This window comes from Vicugna pacos, chromosome 24 (assembly GCF_048564905.1).
Source record: "Vicugna pacos chromosome 24, VicPac4, whole genome shotgun sequence".
Classification (NCBI taxonomy): domain Eukaryota; kingdom Metazoa; phylum Chordata; class Mammalia; order Artiodactyla; family Camelidae; genus Vicugna; species Vicugna pacos.
This window is the reverse complement of record NC_133010.1, coordinates 18,845,564-18,860,140: the sequence shown is the minus strand read 5'-3', so window position 1 is coordinate 18,860,140 and position 14,577 is coordinate 18,845,564. Positions and strand designations below refer to the sequence as shown.

General features: G+C 46.8%; 1 protein-coding gene across 2 annotated transcripts in view; it reads left to right on the top strand.

Annotated features, from left to right (window-relative positions):
* The window catches only part of LAMA3 (laminin subunit alpha 3), a 200,880-nt gene that overhangs the window by 125,031 nt on the left and 61,272 nt on the right, over window positions 1-14,577 (top strand). Inside the window, exons 33-39 of one of the 2 annotated variants that reach the window (XM_031690290.2) lie at window positions 797-941; window positions 1,625-1,765; window positions 3,019-3,180; window positions 5,235-5,333; window positions 7,526-7,609; window positions 9,773-10,003; window positions 13,907-14,020. In XM_031690290.2, coding sequence (XP_031546150.2) covers window positions 797-941; window positions 1,625-1,765; window positions 3,019-3,180; window positions 5,235-5,333; window positions 7,526-7,609; window positions 9,773-10,003; window positions 13,907-14,020 — 976 coding nt within the window. Of the gene's footprint in view, window positions 1-796; window positions 942-1,624; window positions 1,766-3,018; window positions 3,181-5,234; window positions 5,334-7,525; window positions 7,610-9,772; window positions 10,004-11,107; window positions 11,389-13,906; window positions 14,021-14,577 lie in introns of those variants that run through there. The other variant, XM_006205102.4, reaches the window with a different exon arrangement.

The following is a 14,577-nucleotide window of genomic DNA, read 5'->3' as shown; positions in this document are numbered from 1 at the left end:
CTCACAATATCCTGTGAAGCAGGGATTACAATCTCCATTGTTACAGATAAGGAAACTCAGTTGTAAAGAGATTAATTTGCTCAAGGCTCTGCATCCTGTAAGTGGCAGAGTTGGGATTCAGACCTAGGCCACCTGGTCCCAAGTTTGTGTTCTTAATCAAGTACAGAATTCTTTACTTGATTATAAGCAGTATTTACCAAAGGCAAACTTACTGGCATATAGAGTTGTATCTGTCTTTTTCTGTCCTTCCTTGCACCCCAGAGCCCAGCAGCAAGCCTGACCCTCAGAGTCACCAGCCACAAAGGTCATTGTTTCTTTTTTAAAATAAGGTATAGTTGACATGTAACATTAGTTTCAGGTGTGCAACATAATGATTCAATATTTGTAAATGTTGTGAAATGGTCATCACAGTAAGTCTAGTTAGCACCCAGCACCATATATGGTTACGAATTATTTTCTTGTGATGAGAACTTTTAAGATTTACAGATGTGCAGTATGATATTATTAACCATGGTCGCCGTGCTGCACATGGCATCCCCAGGACTTATTTTATAACTGGAAGTGTGTATCTTTTGACCCCTTTCATCATCAAGATGATGGTCATCTTGAGATGCTTTATGTAAGTGCCTTGTACCTCCTTCTCTCTATCTTGTCTTGGACGCTAGCACCCTGTGGGCAGGCACTGTGTCTGTTTAACTGGCTTCATACAGCAGCTGCTCTGTGGCAGGGCAGGTCGACTTTAGAACTGTGTGTAGAAAGATGATGGAGACTTTTGCTTCCTTTGCTTTGCGTACAGTTGCAAGCCCAGAATCACAGGGCGGCAGTGTGACCGATGCGCTTCCGGGTTCTACCGCTTCCCTGAGTGCCTTCCCTGCCGCTGCAGCAGAGATGGGACTGAGCCAGGAGTCTGCGACCCAGAGACCGGGGCTTGTCTCTGCAAGGTAGGACGGAACTTGCAAAGCCAGGGACATCAGCCACTGACCAGTGTGGAGGGGTTTCGTGTTGAGTCATCATATAAAAAATCCGTGGGACATGGGACTGACCCATGATAGATTTCCATAATGACTGTAGCATTTTATAATCATTCTCGTTTATAGAAATAGTTAGAAGACACCCCCCTCCTACACTTGTCTTGTCCTCTGAAGAGTCCACAGACCTCCTAAAGAACCTTATGACAGACACTGACCTCCAGAAAAACAGGCACAAACCTTTCAGGAGGTCCAAGCCTATCCCTGCCCCTGGACCCCAGCTTAGTAACCTCTGCTCCAAGGGGTTCTGCCAGGTTGTAGGAGAGCTTCCACTTCCCAGCGGATGTTTTAAAGAGACAGTAAGTGGGATGAGCCTGCCCCTCTGTACTGGGACTTCTTCTGGTGCTGTTTCTCTACCTTCAAGATGCCAAAGGGCATCTTGTGAAATCTAGGAAATCCTCTGTTCTATTTGCACGTGGTATAAACATTTGAATAATTGGTGTGACATAAAAGCTTCACAAGCATGGATCTTGGATGCTTTGTTAGCGTCCGTGTTCCATCATCTTATGCTGGTACTTAATTTGTGCAAGTAGCTCTCTTCCATCAGAGAAGCTTTAGGGGGAAATGATGTCTCATTTCATGTTTCTCTTTGACAGGAAAATGTGGATGGTCCAGAATGTAACGTGTGTCGAGAAGGATCATTCTACCTGGACCCAGAGAATCCCAAGGGTTGTACCAGCTGCTTTTGCTTCGGAGTAAATCATCGCTGTCACAGCACACATAAACGAAGAGCCAAGGTAGGCAGGGAATTAGAGTCTTTTTGTTTTTTACTGAGTACTTCCGAGTGAGGATGTCATGAATTGGCATGAAATGTGAAGGGTGGTGGGGTGTTCCGTACGTTGCTTGGTGAGAATGTTAAGCGCGGTGCTCGCCAGTCCTCCGCCTGCAGCCTTCTGCCCCGAGCTGTCCTCGTGCTCAGACCCGGAGTTTGTCAGGTCTCTGCCCCAGTGTCACGGGTGTTCGGAGACACCGTCCCTCACTGTGCCCTCACCCTGTGCCCTGACCTTCTTCATGTACTTCACAGCTGTGATCACCGCGCTAAAGGTCGTTTATTACCTCTTTTCCTCCTCCACTGGCAGGCAAGCTCCTTGATACAATCCCAATGCGCAGAGCATAGTAGGCGCTCAGCAAACACTCATCACTCCCCGTCATTTGTGCCTCCCCCCACCCGCTTCTCTTCCTGTTTCACTTTCCTTCTCACCTGTTTTACTGCAGCTTTTCTTTGGCCACTTTTAAAATTAACCCAATGAAGCTAAAACTTCTGTTGCCTTCGCTACTCCAGGAACCACTTAGTCTCAGGCTGGCTTTCTTTGTGACAGTCGTGTCTTATGTCCAAAAAGTATTCAAAGAAAGGTTATTTTTATATATTTTACTGCCTGCCTCCCGAAAACAGTGTAGGCCTGTAATTAGGTGGGAAAAAAGTTTGTAAATCCACCCTGAAGTCTCCTCTCCTCACCCCCAGGGAAACCCGGAAGCATTATTCCAAGTCTATGCCTCGTCAGTTCCTTCTCTTTCTTCCCCTCCTAATTTAACTCCCGGCTTCCTTTGGGATGGGGGAAATATTTAATTATGACACTCCCTTTAGAGAACAATCATGAGAGCAGGCCTCTGTGTTCCACATCAGCTTCTCTCTCAGGAGCTCACCATTAAAATGCACCCAAGTCCTAGTTGATATTCAGAACCTTATTTGTGTGTCATTCGGATGTTTACTGGACGCCTACTTAACGTCAGGAACCAGGATGCATGCCGGGCCGCCAGGATACATCCCACATGCACACGCTCACTACCCTCTAGGAATTCCCAGCTGCAACGGATCAGACGGGGGCTGAGTGGGTGTGAACTCCACCACGGGAGGCAGACATAAGAGGAGGCGCATGAGGGAAGCTCTGAAGCAAGGTGGTTGCCCCTTGGCTCTTTCTCTTCTGCATGATCCAGCCATCGCTGAAGAAACCACGGGTGCATGTTCTCATCCCCTTCTTCTGTGTTCCAGTTTGTGGATATGGTGGGTTGGCGCCTAGAGACCGAGGACGGCGTGGACATCCCGGTCTCATTCAACCCGGGCAGCGGCAGCGTGGTGGCAGACCTCCAGGAGCTGCCCACAACGGTTCACAGTGCGTCCTGGGTCGCACCTCCTTCCTACCTGGGGGACAAGGTAACCAGGTCCCGCTGTTCCTCCGCACCCTTGCTGCACTTCCTCCATCACTGCACTGGCATCACTTACTGGGTACTTGGAGGGAAGGTTCAGACAGTTCAGGTTACTAAAGTTGAAGAAATCAGGTTAACCACAAATGCAGAAGATGGAGAGACTGAGGACGTAGGAGCCTCGGGTACCCCACACGCATTGCCTATCAGCAAAAAAACTATGCACCAGGTTTTGCTTGATTTTCACTTAATGGCAAAGAATTCTCCTCCGGGGAAATAACCATTTAAATAACATCTGCTGTGAATGGAGCATGTAGGCTTTTAAAAGCCAGTGTGAGAATTCTTTGTTTTAAAGCACAAGAAAGTCTCCTTGACAGGAAAACAAAAGCTGCAAAGTGACTCATGAGCTTATTAAAAGAAGTACAGGATTCAGCGACAGAGTGGTTTTCATCAGCAGTCACGGGCAGGTAGTTAGACGCTCCTGGGGAGCTTACAAACCAGTTGCTTTCCCTTTGCTGCAGAAATGACCGCCCCAGGATCTGGCCACCTGCACTCGTTTCTAAGAACTCCTTCCTCCTGCAGAAACACCCTCAGTGACGCACGCGCCTGGTGGCCCAGGGCAGAGCTCTGGAGAAGGGGTGACAGATTACCCGCAAACTTTGCAGCTTGAAGCAGCAGGCCATTATTATCTTGCCCAGTGTCTGTGGCTCAGGAATCCAGGAGCACGTGGCTCAGGGGCTCTCATGAGGTTGTGGTCAAGGTGTCAGCCCCGGCCACGGCCGTCTGGGACTGGAGGGTCCACTTCCAAGCCCACTCGCGTGGTTGTCATCAGGCCTCGGTTCTTGGCTGGCTGTTGGCTTTGTGAGGCTGTTGGAGGCCTCAGTTCCTCATCACAGGAAACCCTGTGTAGACTGCCTGAAGATCCTCATGACGTGGTAGCTGGTTCCCTCTAAAGCAAATGGGAGAGAGAAGAGAGAGACCGAGAGACGGAGAGAGAGCACGCACAATGTGTTTATAGCCTAATTTCAGAAATGACACACCCTCACTTCTGCCGTTTTCTAGTCATTAAGAGCCAGTCGCTAGCCCAGCCCACACTCAGGGTGGTGAAGCAAACTCCACCTCTTGAGGGCAGGAGTATTGAAGACTATGTAGACATATTTTTAGAACCACCTTGGCCCGTCAAAAAGGCAACACTTAGTCTCAGTAAGATGCTTCAAGATGCTGCTTGGAACACTTCCAGACTCTAAGGTCACAACTGTGAAGCTTTGTGGGGTGTAGGTTCTAGGGAAGAACTTCAGTGAACTGGGAGCCTGGACGGCTTGCCCCTCCTCCCTGCTCCCACTCACTTGCCTTCTCCGGTAAGGGGGCTTTGTCTGCCTGTCCTGAGGGGACGTGGCCTCTGATTCCCACCTCTCGGTCATGCCTTCCTTCTTGATCAGGTTTTACTTTAAGGGTGGGGGGTGTCAGGACCAGAGGTGACCTCGCCTCCACATCTCGGCCACCGTTGTGCTGCTTGCACAGCCCGATGGTGTCAGGGAGGGGCGGTCCCTGGGCCTGATGGTGCAGTTGGACACGGCTGATCCACCAGAGGACACAGCGTCACTTGGGAAACATTCGCCATCTGCTTTCAGGGGAAGGTTTTTTTTAAATTTATTTTTAGAGGTTCTTTTTGTCACTGACAGACATTAACCAGTTCTGTCAGTTAAGTAAGAAAGCAGTGGCCTAGATTTCTTAGAACAGCTGTGGATTAAATAAACATTTTGGTTTAGTAGTCATCCAGAATAAAAGGCTCTTATTTGTTTCTGTGACTGTTATTCTTCTTTTTAACAGAAGTGTCTTCTTGCTTGTAAAACTCAGTCATGTTCATATTAAACATTTTGATTGACATGAAAGGGTGTAAAGTAGGAAGTTAAAATACCATGTTTAATTCCACTCTCTGGAGATGACCACTGTTAACCGGTTGACTGTGGATCTTTCCAGATCCACGTGCCAGTGGACTTTGCAGGTGAGTTAATGTTGCTGTCGGCTCTTTTAATGCTGTTGATCCTATTATGTCAATTTTAGGTGTCCTCTTATGGTGGCTACCTCACCTACCAAATCAAGTCCTTCGGCCTACCTGGTGACATGGTTCTTCTGGAAAAGAAGCCGGATGTGAAGCTCACCGTAGGTGTCAAAACACCATCCATGTGGCAAGAAGTGACAGTTGCAATTGATGCTAATCCAATTTTAGGACATCTTGATAAGCAACCTACAAAAAGTTTGAATTAAATCATTTCCAATATTTTGTAGAAACTAAAAGGGAAGCTTAGAGCAAGTCCCACTGCCTCAGGATCCTCTGTTCCTGACCAGGCCAGCCCCAGCTGGCTTCTCTTTCCCTCCCTTGCACCCTGACTGCTCACGGTCAGTGCCTCATCGTAAACTCGTTTCATGTTTCTGTCTTTCAGTTTAGTCTCACAGATGTGTTTTGAGACCTCCCTGTTGGCCAAGCCACATGGCGGGCTCATAAAGGACAGGTGATCCCTGTCCTCAAAAAAAAAATGCAATCTAAGAGGGAACATGAGAAATGGGGAAAGACCTACTATCCACTGAACAGTAAGAAGCATTTGAGACAAAGTCCAAACAAAAGACTCTGTGGGAGCTGGAGTCCAAGTAGGAGTTTATGTAGTTGTGATGCCATCAGAAGACTTCAAAGAAAAGGTTAGTTTTGAGCCACACCTTTAAGAAGGGACGTGAAAGGAGAAAGGTCCTTCCCCCACACAGAATAAGGTGAATGAGGCAGAGGGGCGGTGCCCAGGGGTGACCAGTGCCGCTCGGCTGTATTATCAGCATGTGCCCAGTCATTGAAAACAAGCTGGGGCGGGTAGGAGGGTGGGTGTCTAAGGCTATGATAAGGAATTTGGCCTGAGGTAGACAGTGGGGAGCCCCTTTGGTTTTTTCAGAAGAGAAGTGATATCCACATTCTCTTGTCCAGAACTGCAATCTAGAAAGTTCCTTGAGGGCAGGGGCAATATCACATCCTGCTCTGAATCCCCTACAATGTAGGGCACAGAACCTTGAACTTGCATTGGGTGCCAGAGCCTGAACTTGACTTTGTTTCTGGTTTGTGTACTGTGATTAATGCGGTGCAATTCCAGCTTCCTGAAGGGTTTCCTTGTGTCCCTCTCTGTTGAAGAGGCACTGGCAAATCCCACACTGCTCGTCCCAGCTGAGGGCCTCGTGTGCTGCTAGGATCTGGTGATCAGGCACTGCTCTGTTGTGCTTTGTTTCCACTGGCACCGAAACCTATTGAACTGTTGTTTTAAAAGCTCAAAGGAACCTTTGCAAAACATCTTGAAAATGAAGCACTGAGACTTTAGAGTTATAGCCTAAGGAAAAATAGCTGCACGATTAAAAATACTGTTACGACATGCTGTATTTCAGCTGCTTTATTTTTGCAGAGCACCTCAAATTCAGGCCATTAGTATGCCTGTATTTTACTGCCTATGTTATTATGCAAACTGTTGAAATTCATGGAGAAGCGATGACCAAAATTTCTTCTTAATTTATCTTCAAACATGGAAACTAATTTTGGCTCATGAAGCATTTACTCTGTTGCTTTGTCCCAGACCACTGAAATTTAAAGCCTATGGAGTGTGTTTCTTAGATTAAGATTTTTAATTGGTGATCGCCGATAATGCTCTTCTTCCTGAAACTCAGGCTCTAATGAATGAAACTCCAGCTTTTGGGTTTGGTGCTACAACAGAAAAGGGGTACTTCTGTGTGGGGGTGTAGGGTGAGGGTGCTGGTGATGGGTGGTGACTCTCCCATCGGGCCCTTAGGAGCCCCTGTGATGGGGGACGAGTGTGCGGAGACTGAGAGTAAGTGAGGCTGGATCCCACGGGGTGCGGGCGGTGGGGTTAATTCCACCCCTGAGTGCCAGCTCTGCAGCCCCGTCTACGCAGCCTGCACAGCTGGCCCTGCCGACCCTCCTGCCCTACTCACCCTCCTCACTAGCCCACCCACCCGAGCACCCTCTTGCTATCAGAGCCTGGTCCTGTAGGCAAGATGGGAACCAGCACCTCATGCATTGACTGCAAAGCATGGTTTAAAAAAATTGCTTCCATCTTTTAAAGCCACTTTGACTCATGGGAATTTTCCTCAGTTCTTATTTGTGAAAATGGACTGTATTAGGTATTCTTGCTCCATGTTACTAATCATTTTGCCAGTCAGTTCATTTTGCAGCTACTTTTTAGAATCAGGCAAAATTTCCTGCAATGTAGAAATATCCATAGATAGACATTTGTTCTTGGACCAGTCATAAACTTCAGAACATCCCAGCCCAAGCCACTGACGCAGTCATGTTTCTCTTTAACCAGGGTCAGCGCATGTCCCTCATCTCTGAGGAGCCACGTCCCCCCCGGCCAGACCGGTTGCATCACGGGCGAGTGCAGATGGTGGAGGTAACGCAAAAGCATCGTGAATGGTTCTTGGTGATCCTTTTTGTCCTATCATGTCGTTCTTTCAAACAGTTGTGACTTTTGACTTAGTTTATGAATTTAAAATCTAAGGATTTCAAATCTATTTATATAGATGGAATTTAGATATATAAATTTAAATATAAATTATATAAAAGATACAGAGTTTGATCCTTGCAGGACTTTGTTTGCACCATCTTTGTGGCACTTACCGTTGTCTCCTGTCCTGCAGCTCAGTACCTGTGTCTTCTAAACCCTCTGAGTCTGTCAGTGCTACGAGGTAGACTCCCTCAGGGCCTGGGACCTGGGGACTGTCCAGCAGATGCTTGGGGTGAATAGAAAAGTCCCCAAAGCATCTAACACCAAAAGAAATAAGAATGATCTAGCCAAATAAAGAAAATCTCATCACATCACAGAACATTGTTACTACACCTACTTGGTTACAACTTCCCCTTTAAAGTAATGTTCCAATTATATTAAATATATCCTCAAGATTATACTTTTCCAAGTGCCTTGAACTCACCCACATATTGTAACTTTTCTGTCCTGGTCTATCCATACAATGGAATACTCTTTGGCAAATAAGTGGAAAAAAGTATTAATACCTTCCACAACGTGAGTGAACCTCAAAACCTTTTATGCTGAGGGAAAGAAGAAAGGCACGAAAGGCCACGTTTTACATGGTTCTGTTTATGTGAGAGAGGTGATGCCAGCAAAAACGGTGAAAAACCTCTCCAAATTTGTCCTCCATAAAAGCAGTGAGCAAACTGGCAAAAATGGAATGGTCAAAATCAACGATTTTAGGACTCTGACAAGCCAAGATTCACAGTAATCTGAAAAGCATTTATTCAAGAAAAATGGCTGAATCTTTTCCCAGTAAATCCTGCAGTACTGCAGGATCTGCGATTGGTTGAATTGGGAATTCAGAACCACAGATATGAGCCAATGGTGAAGTTATACGCAGATTTTTGATGGCTCAGGTTGGCACCCCAGCCCCCTGCATTGTTTAAGGGTCAACTGTATATTCAAAAGACCTGAAAGCGGGATTTGGAAGATGTTTGCACATCCGTGTTCATTGCAGCACTATTCACAATAGACAGGAGGTGAAAGCAACTGAAATGCATATTGACAAATAAACAGATAAAGAAAATGTGGCATATGCACACACTGGAATATTACTCAGTCTTAAAAAAGGAGAAAATTCTGTCACATGCTAGATTGTGAATGAAACTTGAGGACATTATACTAAGTGAAATAAGCAAGTCACACAAAAAAACCAAATACTGTATGATTCCATTTACGTGAGGTATTTAAAGTGCTCAAATCCATAGAAACAGAAAGTAGAATGGTGGTTGCCAGGCACTGATGGGAGTGGAAAACGGGAGCTATTGCTTCATAGGTACAGAGTTTCAGTTTCATCAGACAATTAAGTTCTAAAAGTCTGTTGCACAATAATGTAATATAGTTAGCGCTTGTACTGTACCGTTAAAAATGAGTAAGATGGTAAATTTTATGTTACATGTTTTTATCATCATAAAAGTAAATACTATGAATATGTGTGCAAGAAAAATTGTACTTTCTGTCACAACTCTGTGCATTTATGAACGATCTGAGCTGCATGACTTACTCGGCTTCTGTCTGCCTCTCTCCTGTATCTTTCTCACTCACTTTGTGTGTTTGCACAAACAACAGTGCACTTTAAAACCAGCCTAACGCTGAGAAGTCTGATTTCGTGTCATTGCTCCTTATTTCCTGCCTTTATTTCTCCCCCTTTCCTAGGGTTCTCTCCCTCCTTGGGAATAATCCAGACATGTGACTTCTGAATATAAACACACTGTTGTCTACTTACCTGTCTTATTCCATTTTATTTTCCCTGATGCATTTTATTTATTCTTTTGTTTTGGGGGTGGGGTGGAGTAATTGGGTTTATTTAATTCATTGATTTCATGGTGGAGGTACTGGGGATTGAACCCAGACCCAGACCTTGTGCATGCTAAGCGGGCACTCTACCACTGAGCTATACCCTCCCTGCCGTCCTGATGCATTTTAAATGTCTTTTCCTGGACTCATCGCGGATGGCTGTCTCTTTGAAGCCCCTGGGAGTGAGCTTGCCCAAAGGAGACCTTGCCTCTCTGCTTTCCCGTGCAGGGGAACTTCAGACACACCAGCAGCGGTGCCCCCGTGTCTCGGGAAGAGCTGATGACGGTGCTGTCTAGACTGGAAGGTGTGCACCTCCGGGGCCTCTACTTCACCGAGACGCAGCGGCTCACCCTGAGCGGGGTGGGGCTGGAGGAGGCCTCGGAAACAGGAAGTGGACGTCGAGCACAGAACGTGGAGATGTGTGCCTGCCCCCCTGACTACACTGGTGACTCATGTCAGGTAGGAAATGCTGCTGCACCATAAACCCCCCGCCCCCCGGGACTCCCGTGGCAGGCGCTGCTGTCTGCTGTCCAGCACTGCTGCACGGTCTGGGGCGCTCTGCCCATCCAACAGGATTCTGCTGGGCGCTAGCTTCTCTCTTCCCTGGGCCACCTTCAGGTATTAAATATGAAAAAAAAAATCACAAATGTCTCAAAAGCCACTGGAAAGCCACAGGAGCTCAGAAGATCCCAGGGGCTGCAGAAATCTGGACTTCCCAGGAGGTCGGAAGGAACCTGCCGGGGGGCATCCCAGTGTGTGAGCCGCTGCTATCCGCGTAGCTGACCCCTGGTTCCCGTGCTTTTCTCTAGTCCAGGGCTTCCCTCCGACCACCCACCCCCAACAGATCTGTAGGCCAGAGAATATCCTGATTCTTCAAGGGGAAATTGCAGTCCCAGTTTCCAGCTCACTGCAGATCCTCATTTGAGATCCAGTCAACCTGACTGTCCTCAGGGGGTTAAAAAGTGCCGTAAAATGAAACTGTGTCACGTCTCAAGCTGTAAACGTGGTCTCTTCCTGAAGAGAGGGAAGGAAAGCACCAGGGTTAGTGCAGTCTTTAGGAAGTAGCAAATATTGTCGTTCTCAGTAGTCCAGACACCTGTCAGATGTGGATTTAGCAACGTCCTTCACTTTCTCTCCTGACCTGTGGACAGCAGAAAACCCCAAGGTGATCTGCACATCAGTTCCTTTTTTAACCTGCAAACGGATTATCCGCCGTGGTTTTCTGGGGGCTCCTGCCTTGTACCGTTCAGTCCACAGGGGCCTGTATTCTTCTTCCCCTTCCTTCTCCCTCTTTTCTAGCCCGATTAACTGAAATCCATAGCCAGAGGGAAAGAAAGGGCCCTCTGGATTACCACCCTCCTGCCCAGGGCGTGTTCCTGGCGCATGACTCAGCCTGTGATTTACAGCTGCCCGAGCCGTCTAAGGGTGAGGTGGGTAGAAGGTGATGCCGGCCCCACCTGGCAGGGATTACAGAGCGGCGCGCTTCCCTGCGGGACTGTTATGTGCGCTCCCTCACAGGCTGACTCATGGGTGAAGTTTACAGGTGGGGCCTCTCGCCGCAGACTGCCTGCCTTACCTGAGTCAGCCGGGGCCTGGGCACTGAGCAGGAAGGGCAGGTATAAGAGCAGAAGGCGGAGGTCTGTGTGCGACCGGCCGGACGCCCAAGGACCAGGATGCCCCCGGCAGCAAGGTGGTCTGCCCGGAGCATGGGGTGGCTGTGGATCTTTGGGGCAGCCCTGGGGCAGTGTCTGGGGTACAGTTCACAGCAGCAAAGGGTAGCGTTTCCTCAGCTTTCCGGTCAAAACCAACTGCAAGCAAATTATGTGGAACTTAAACCCAACCAGGTAATGTCCCTTTTACATTTTGGTGTGGGATGGGGAAGAGTTCCTAGCTTCGTGAGATTTTAAGTGAGGGTGATGGGTGAGGAGTGGGTGGGCTAGGGGAGGGGCTGCTGGCTCCCCCTCTCGCTGAACGGCAGTGTTTATTACAGTGTCTGACAGATCGCTCTCCTGTGCTGTTAACCGCAAACCCTATAAACATCAGGCCACCGGGAAATGCCAAGGCAGCTAAGAGTTTGAATGCTTGTGGGATGTTGATATGCTATGAAACTTTGTGCTCTGTGGAGAGCTACCCAAGCCTCAGAACGAGAATCTGATACCTATAAGGCTTCCAGATTCTGCTTGGGAGAAAAATTACCAGAAGGCAAACCATGAGAATCAGTGAAATCCCTGTTGAAGAAAAGTGATCAGTTTTGTATAATACCCAACAGATGTGCTTCAGTTTGCCCAGCACTAAACACTCATAAATTCTGCTTTCATTCTCTTTAAACTTCCTGGATGGTACATGTATACTCACAGAGAAATAGATTCTAAGGCTGCTGGAAGTTTGACAGGGACATAATTTTATCGTTTGTCTTACAAGTTTATTGGAAAAGTTACCTTGAAAAATGATCACCTAAAAAAAGATTAGCTGCAAAACCGCTTTCCTGAGATAATGTATTAAGATACATTGATTTTCATTTAGAATAAGGTTCAATGCAATCTGAATAGTTGAACAGAATTTTATGTTAAGTGTGGAGTTTGCGTGCTGTTTACAGAGGTGAGAACACGATTGTATTTCAGCAACTGACAAATGTCCGGAGAGTCACATGGTGCAGTACTCTGGCAGAGTACTTTTCTCTTTCTAATCAAAAGCAAATTAAGATGGGTGATTTAGCTTTAATTAGGATAGACCATCTGCCCCCCGCCCCCGAAAGCATGTTTAATTAAGGCATTTACTTGGGCATGTTGTCATAAGCAAACCAAATAGATTTATTTATTTAGATAATTTGTTCTTTACCAAATCTGATTCTTTTATAAGCATGTAATGCGATACGTGGTGATAGTGATAAGGCACGTATCCCTGTTTGTAGAGATTGTAGACACGATCACACCATCATTGGTCGAATTTCCTTCAGACGTAGCTCTCCGTTGTGCTTTCAGCTCAAGAACATTCCTTTCATGCTTCGATTCTCCCTTAGACAAGCCTATTCATATAACACATAAAGCAAGCGAATGCATTCTTTTGCCTACACATGGTCCCTAATAGCTGAAGGGAAAATTATATTGGAAATTATAGTATTGTTATTGTGTACGATTTGGCGTCACTGTACAGTTTTGGGAGGTGCTTCTAGCAGCAACTGGAATATTCCACCCTGGGGTATGTGTGAGCTTCTCTCTCCCCAGCCTGACCAGGCAGAGACCTTTAAGGCCATGGATGAATGAGAATAGATTCATTTCAAAATTTCCCTTGACTGCAGCTTCCAAGTCTTACAGGTGTATTGGCTGTTTAAAGAGATTAGATAAAAGATAGTGCCTTCAAGATAAGCCATAAAGGAGGTCAGTGAAGGAAACTAGGGACAACTGACTTTGATCAGTCACTGATTCACTCTGCCAAAATACAGAAAATGCCTGTAATTCTCTTTAAAGACAGAAACCTTAATGATTTTTTACTGGCTGGTTTAAGAATAAATGCTTTTTTTTTCTCGGAGGCATTTTTTTTGCTAGAATCTTTAAAAAGAAATCAGTTCATCAAAAGTAAACCGTAATTCTTTTCATCCATATGAAAGATAGTAATGTGTTACCCTGGAGAGAGACAACATAGTGCAGATAGAAATAATCTAAGCAATATTGAACAAGAGGAGACCACACTTGGAGAGGTTCCCTCAAGCTGAGTCTTTGTGTTCAATTGGAACCCAACATCTGTGCAAAGTTCTGAATGACAATGCAGCCCGTTCCTTTCCCCGGAGTTCCCTGTCGCCCGTAGACTGGTGAGCGGCAGTGAAATGGTTCCACCGGTTCTGCCAGTATTGTGTGGATCCCAATGAAGACCCCATCTTTCCCCCTCCTTCCATACTGCTCCCCCACCTGCCCAAACCCAGACTTGGAGAGGGAATGGCTACCCAAAGAGAACTTGAACTTGAAGGGATTTGCTCAGAGGTCCTCCCCCACCAAGGACTGAGGTCCCAATCCTCTTTGCATTTTCACCGCTCCACGCCTCCACTTGCCCACAAAGCGACTGGCGTGAGGAGGAGGAGGGGCACCCCACTCCCATGCTCCCCCCTCCACACTTCCCCTTTCTCTGATTTCCCCACCACACGACTCCCACTCGGGCACAAACACACGCACCTGCCATGGTGTGGAAACACATAGAACCTGACCCCAAAAGAGCAGTTGAGCCCGGCTAGTATTTGAAAGTAGAAACCCACATACCGACTAAAGGAGAGAAGATTAAAAGGTGAATGCTTGACCGTCAGAATGGTCACATACTTTGGATAATCATTTTCTTTCTTGGTATTGACTAAACACTTCGTTTGAAAACTAGGGGTGTAGCCCTGGATACTATCGGGATCACAAAGGCTTGTACACTGGACGGTGTGTTCCCTGCAGTTGCAACGGACATTCAAATCGATGCCAGGACGGCTCGGGAATATGCATTGTGAGTAAATTTTTGCTCTAATGCTACCAGCAGACAATCTGTGTCCCCCCACCCTCCCCTCACTAGGCCCTGAGACATCAGATGTCGGACCTCCTACCAAATCCTAAATTTGCTTTGTCAGCATAGGAGACTCCAGTGTAACCAGGCTGAATTATTTCACACTCCCTTTTTCCTCCATTTCAACATGCGCCATCACAGAACACCCGTCTGAGCAATTATATTACACTTTAGCTTCGGAATGTCTCTCATTAAATGACAGTAACAGGTAGACGTAGGGCTTATCTCTTGCCAAGGCTTAGTAAGTCAGAGCCACTACTTTGGACCCCAGTTTTGCTGGGGTGACAGGAGGCTGTGGAAGAAGAGCCTCGTTGCTGTCAGATGAACAGCAGCTCCAGAAAGCAATCAGAGGAGACTCTAAGAGAGGTTTAAGGTCCATGAAACACTCACCCCGACGGCTGTCAAGGCCATGGGTTCACGTGGGAAGACAGGCGAGGGGAGTCCCTGTTGTTTAAGACGTATCTGCTGGAAAGCTATCTCCTTTGGGAATATTTTAGAAA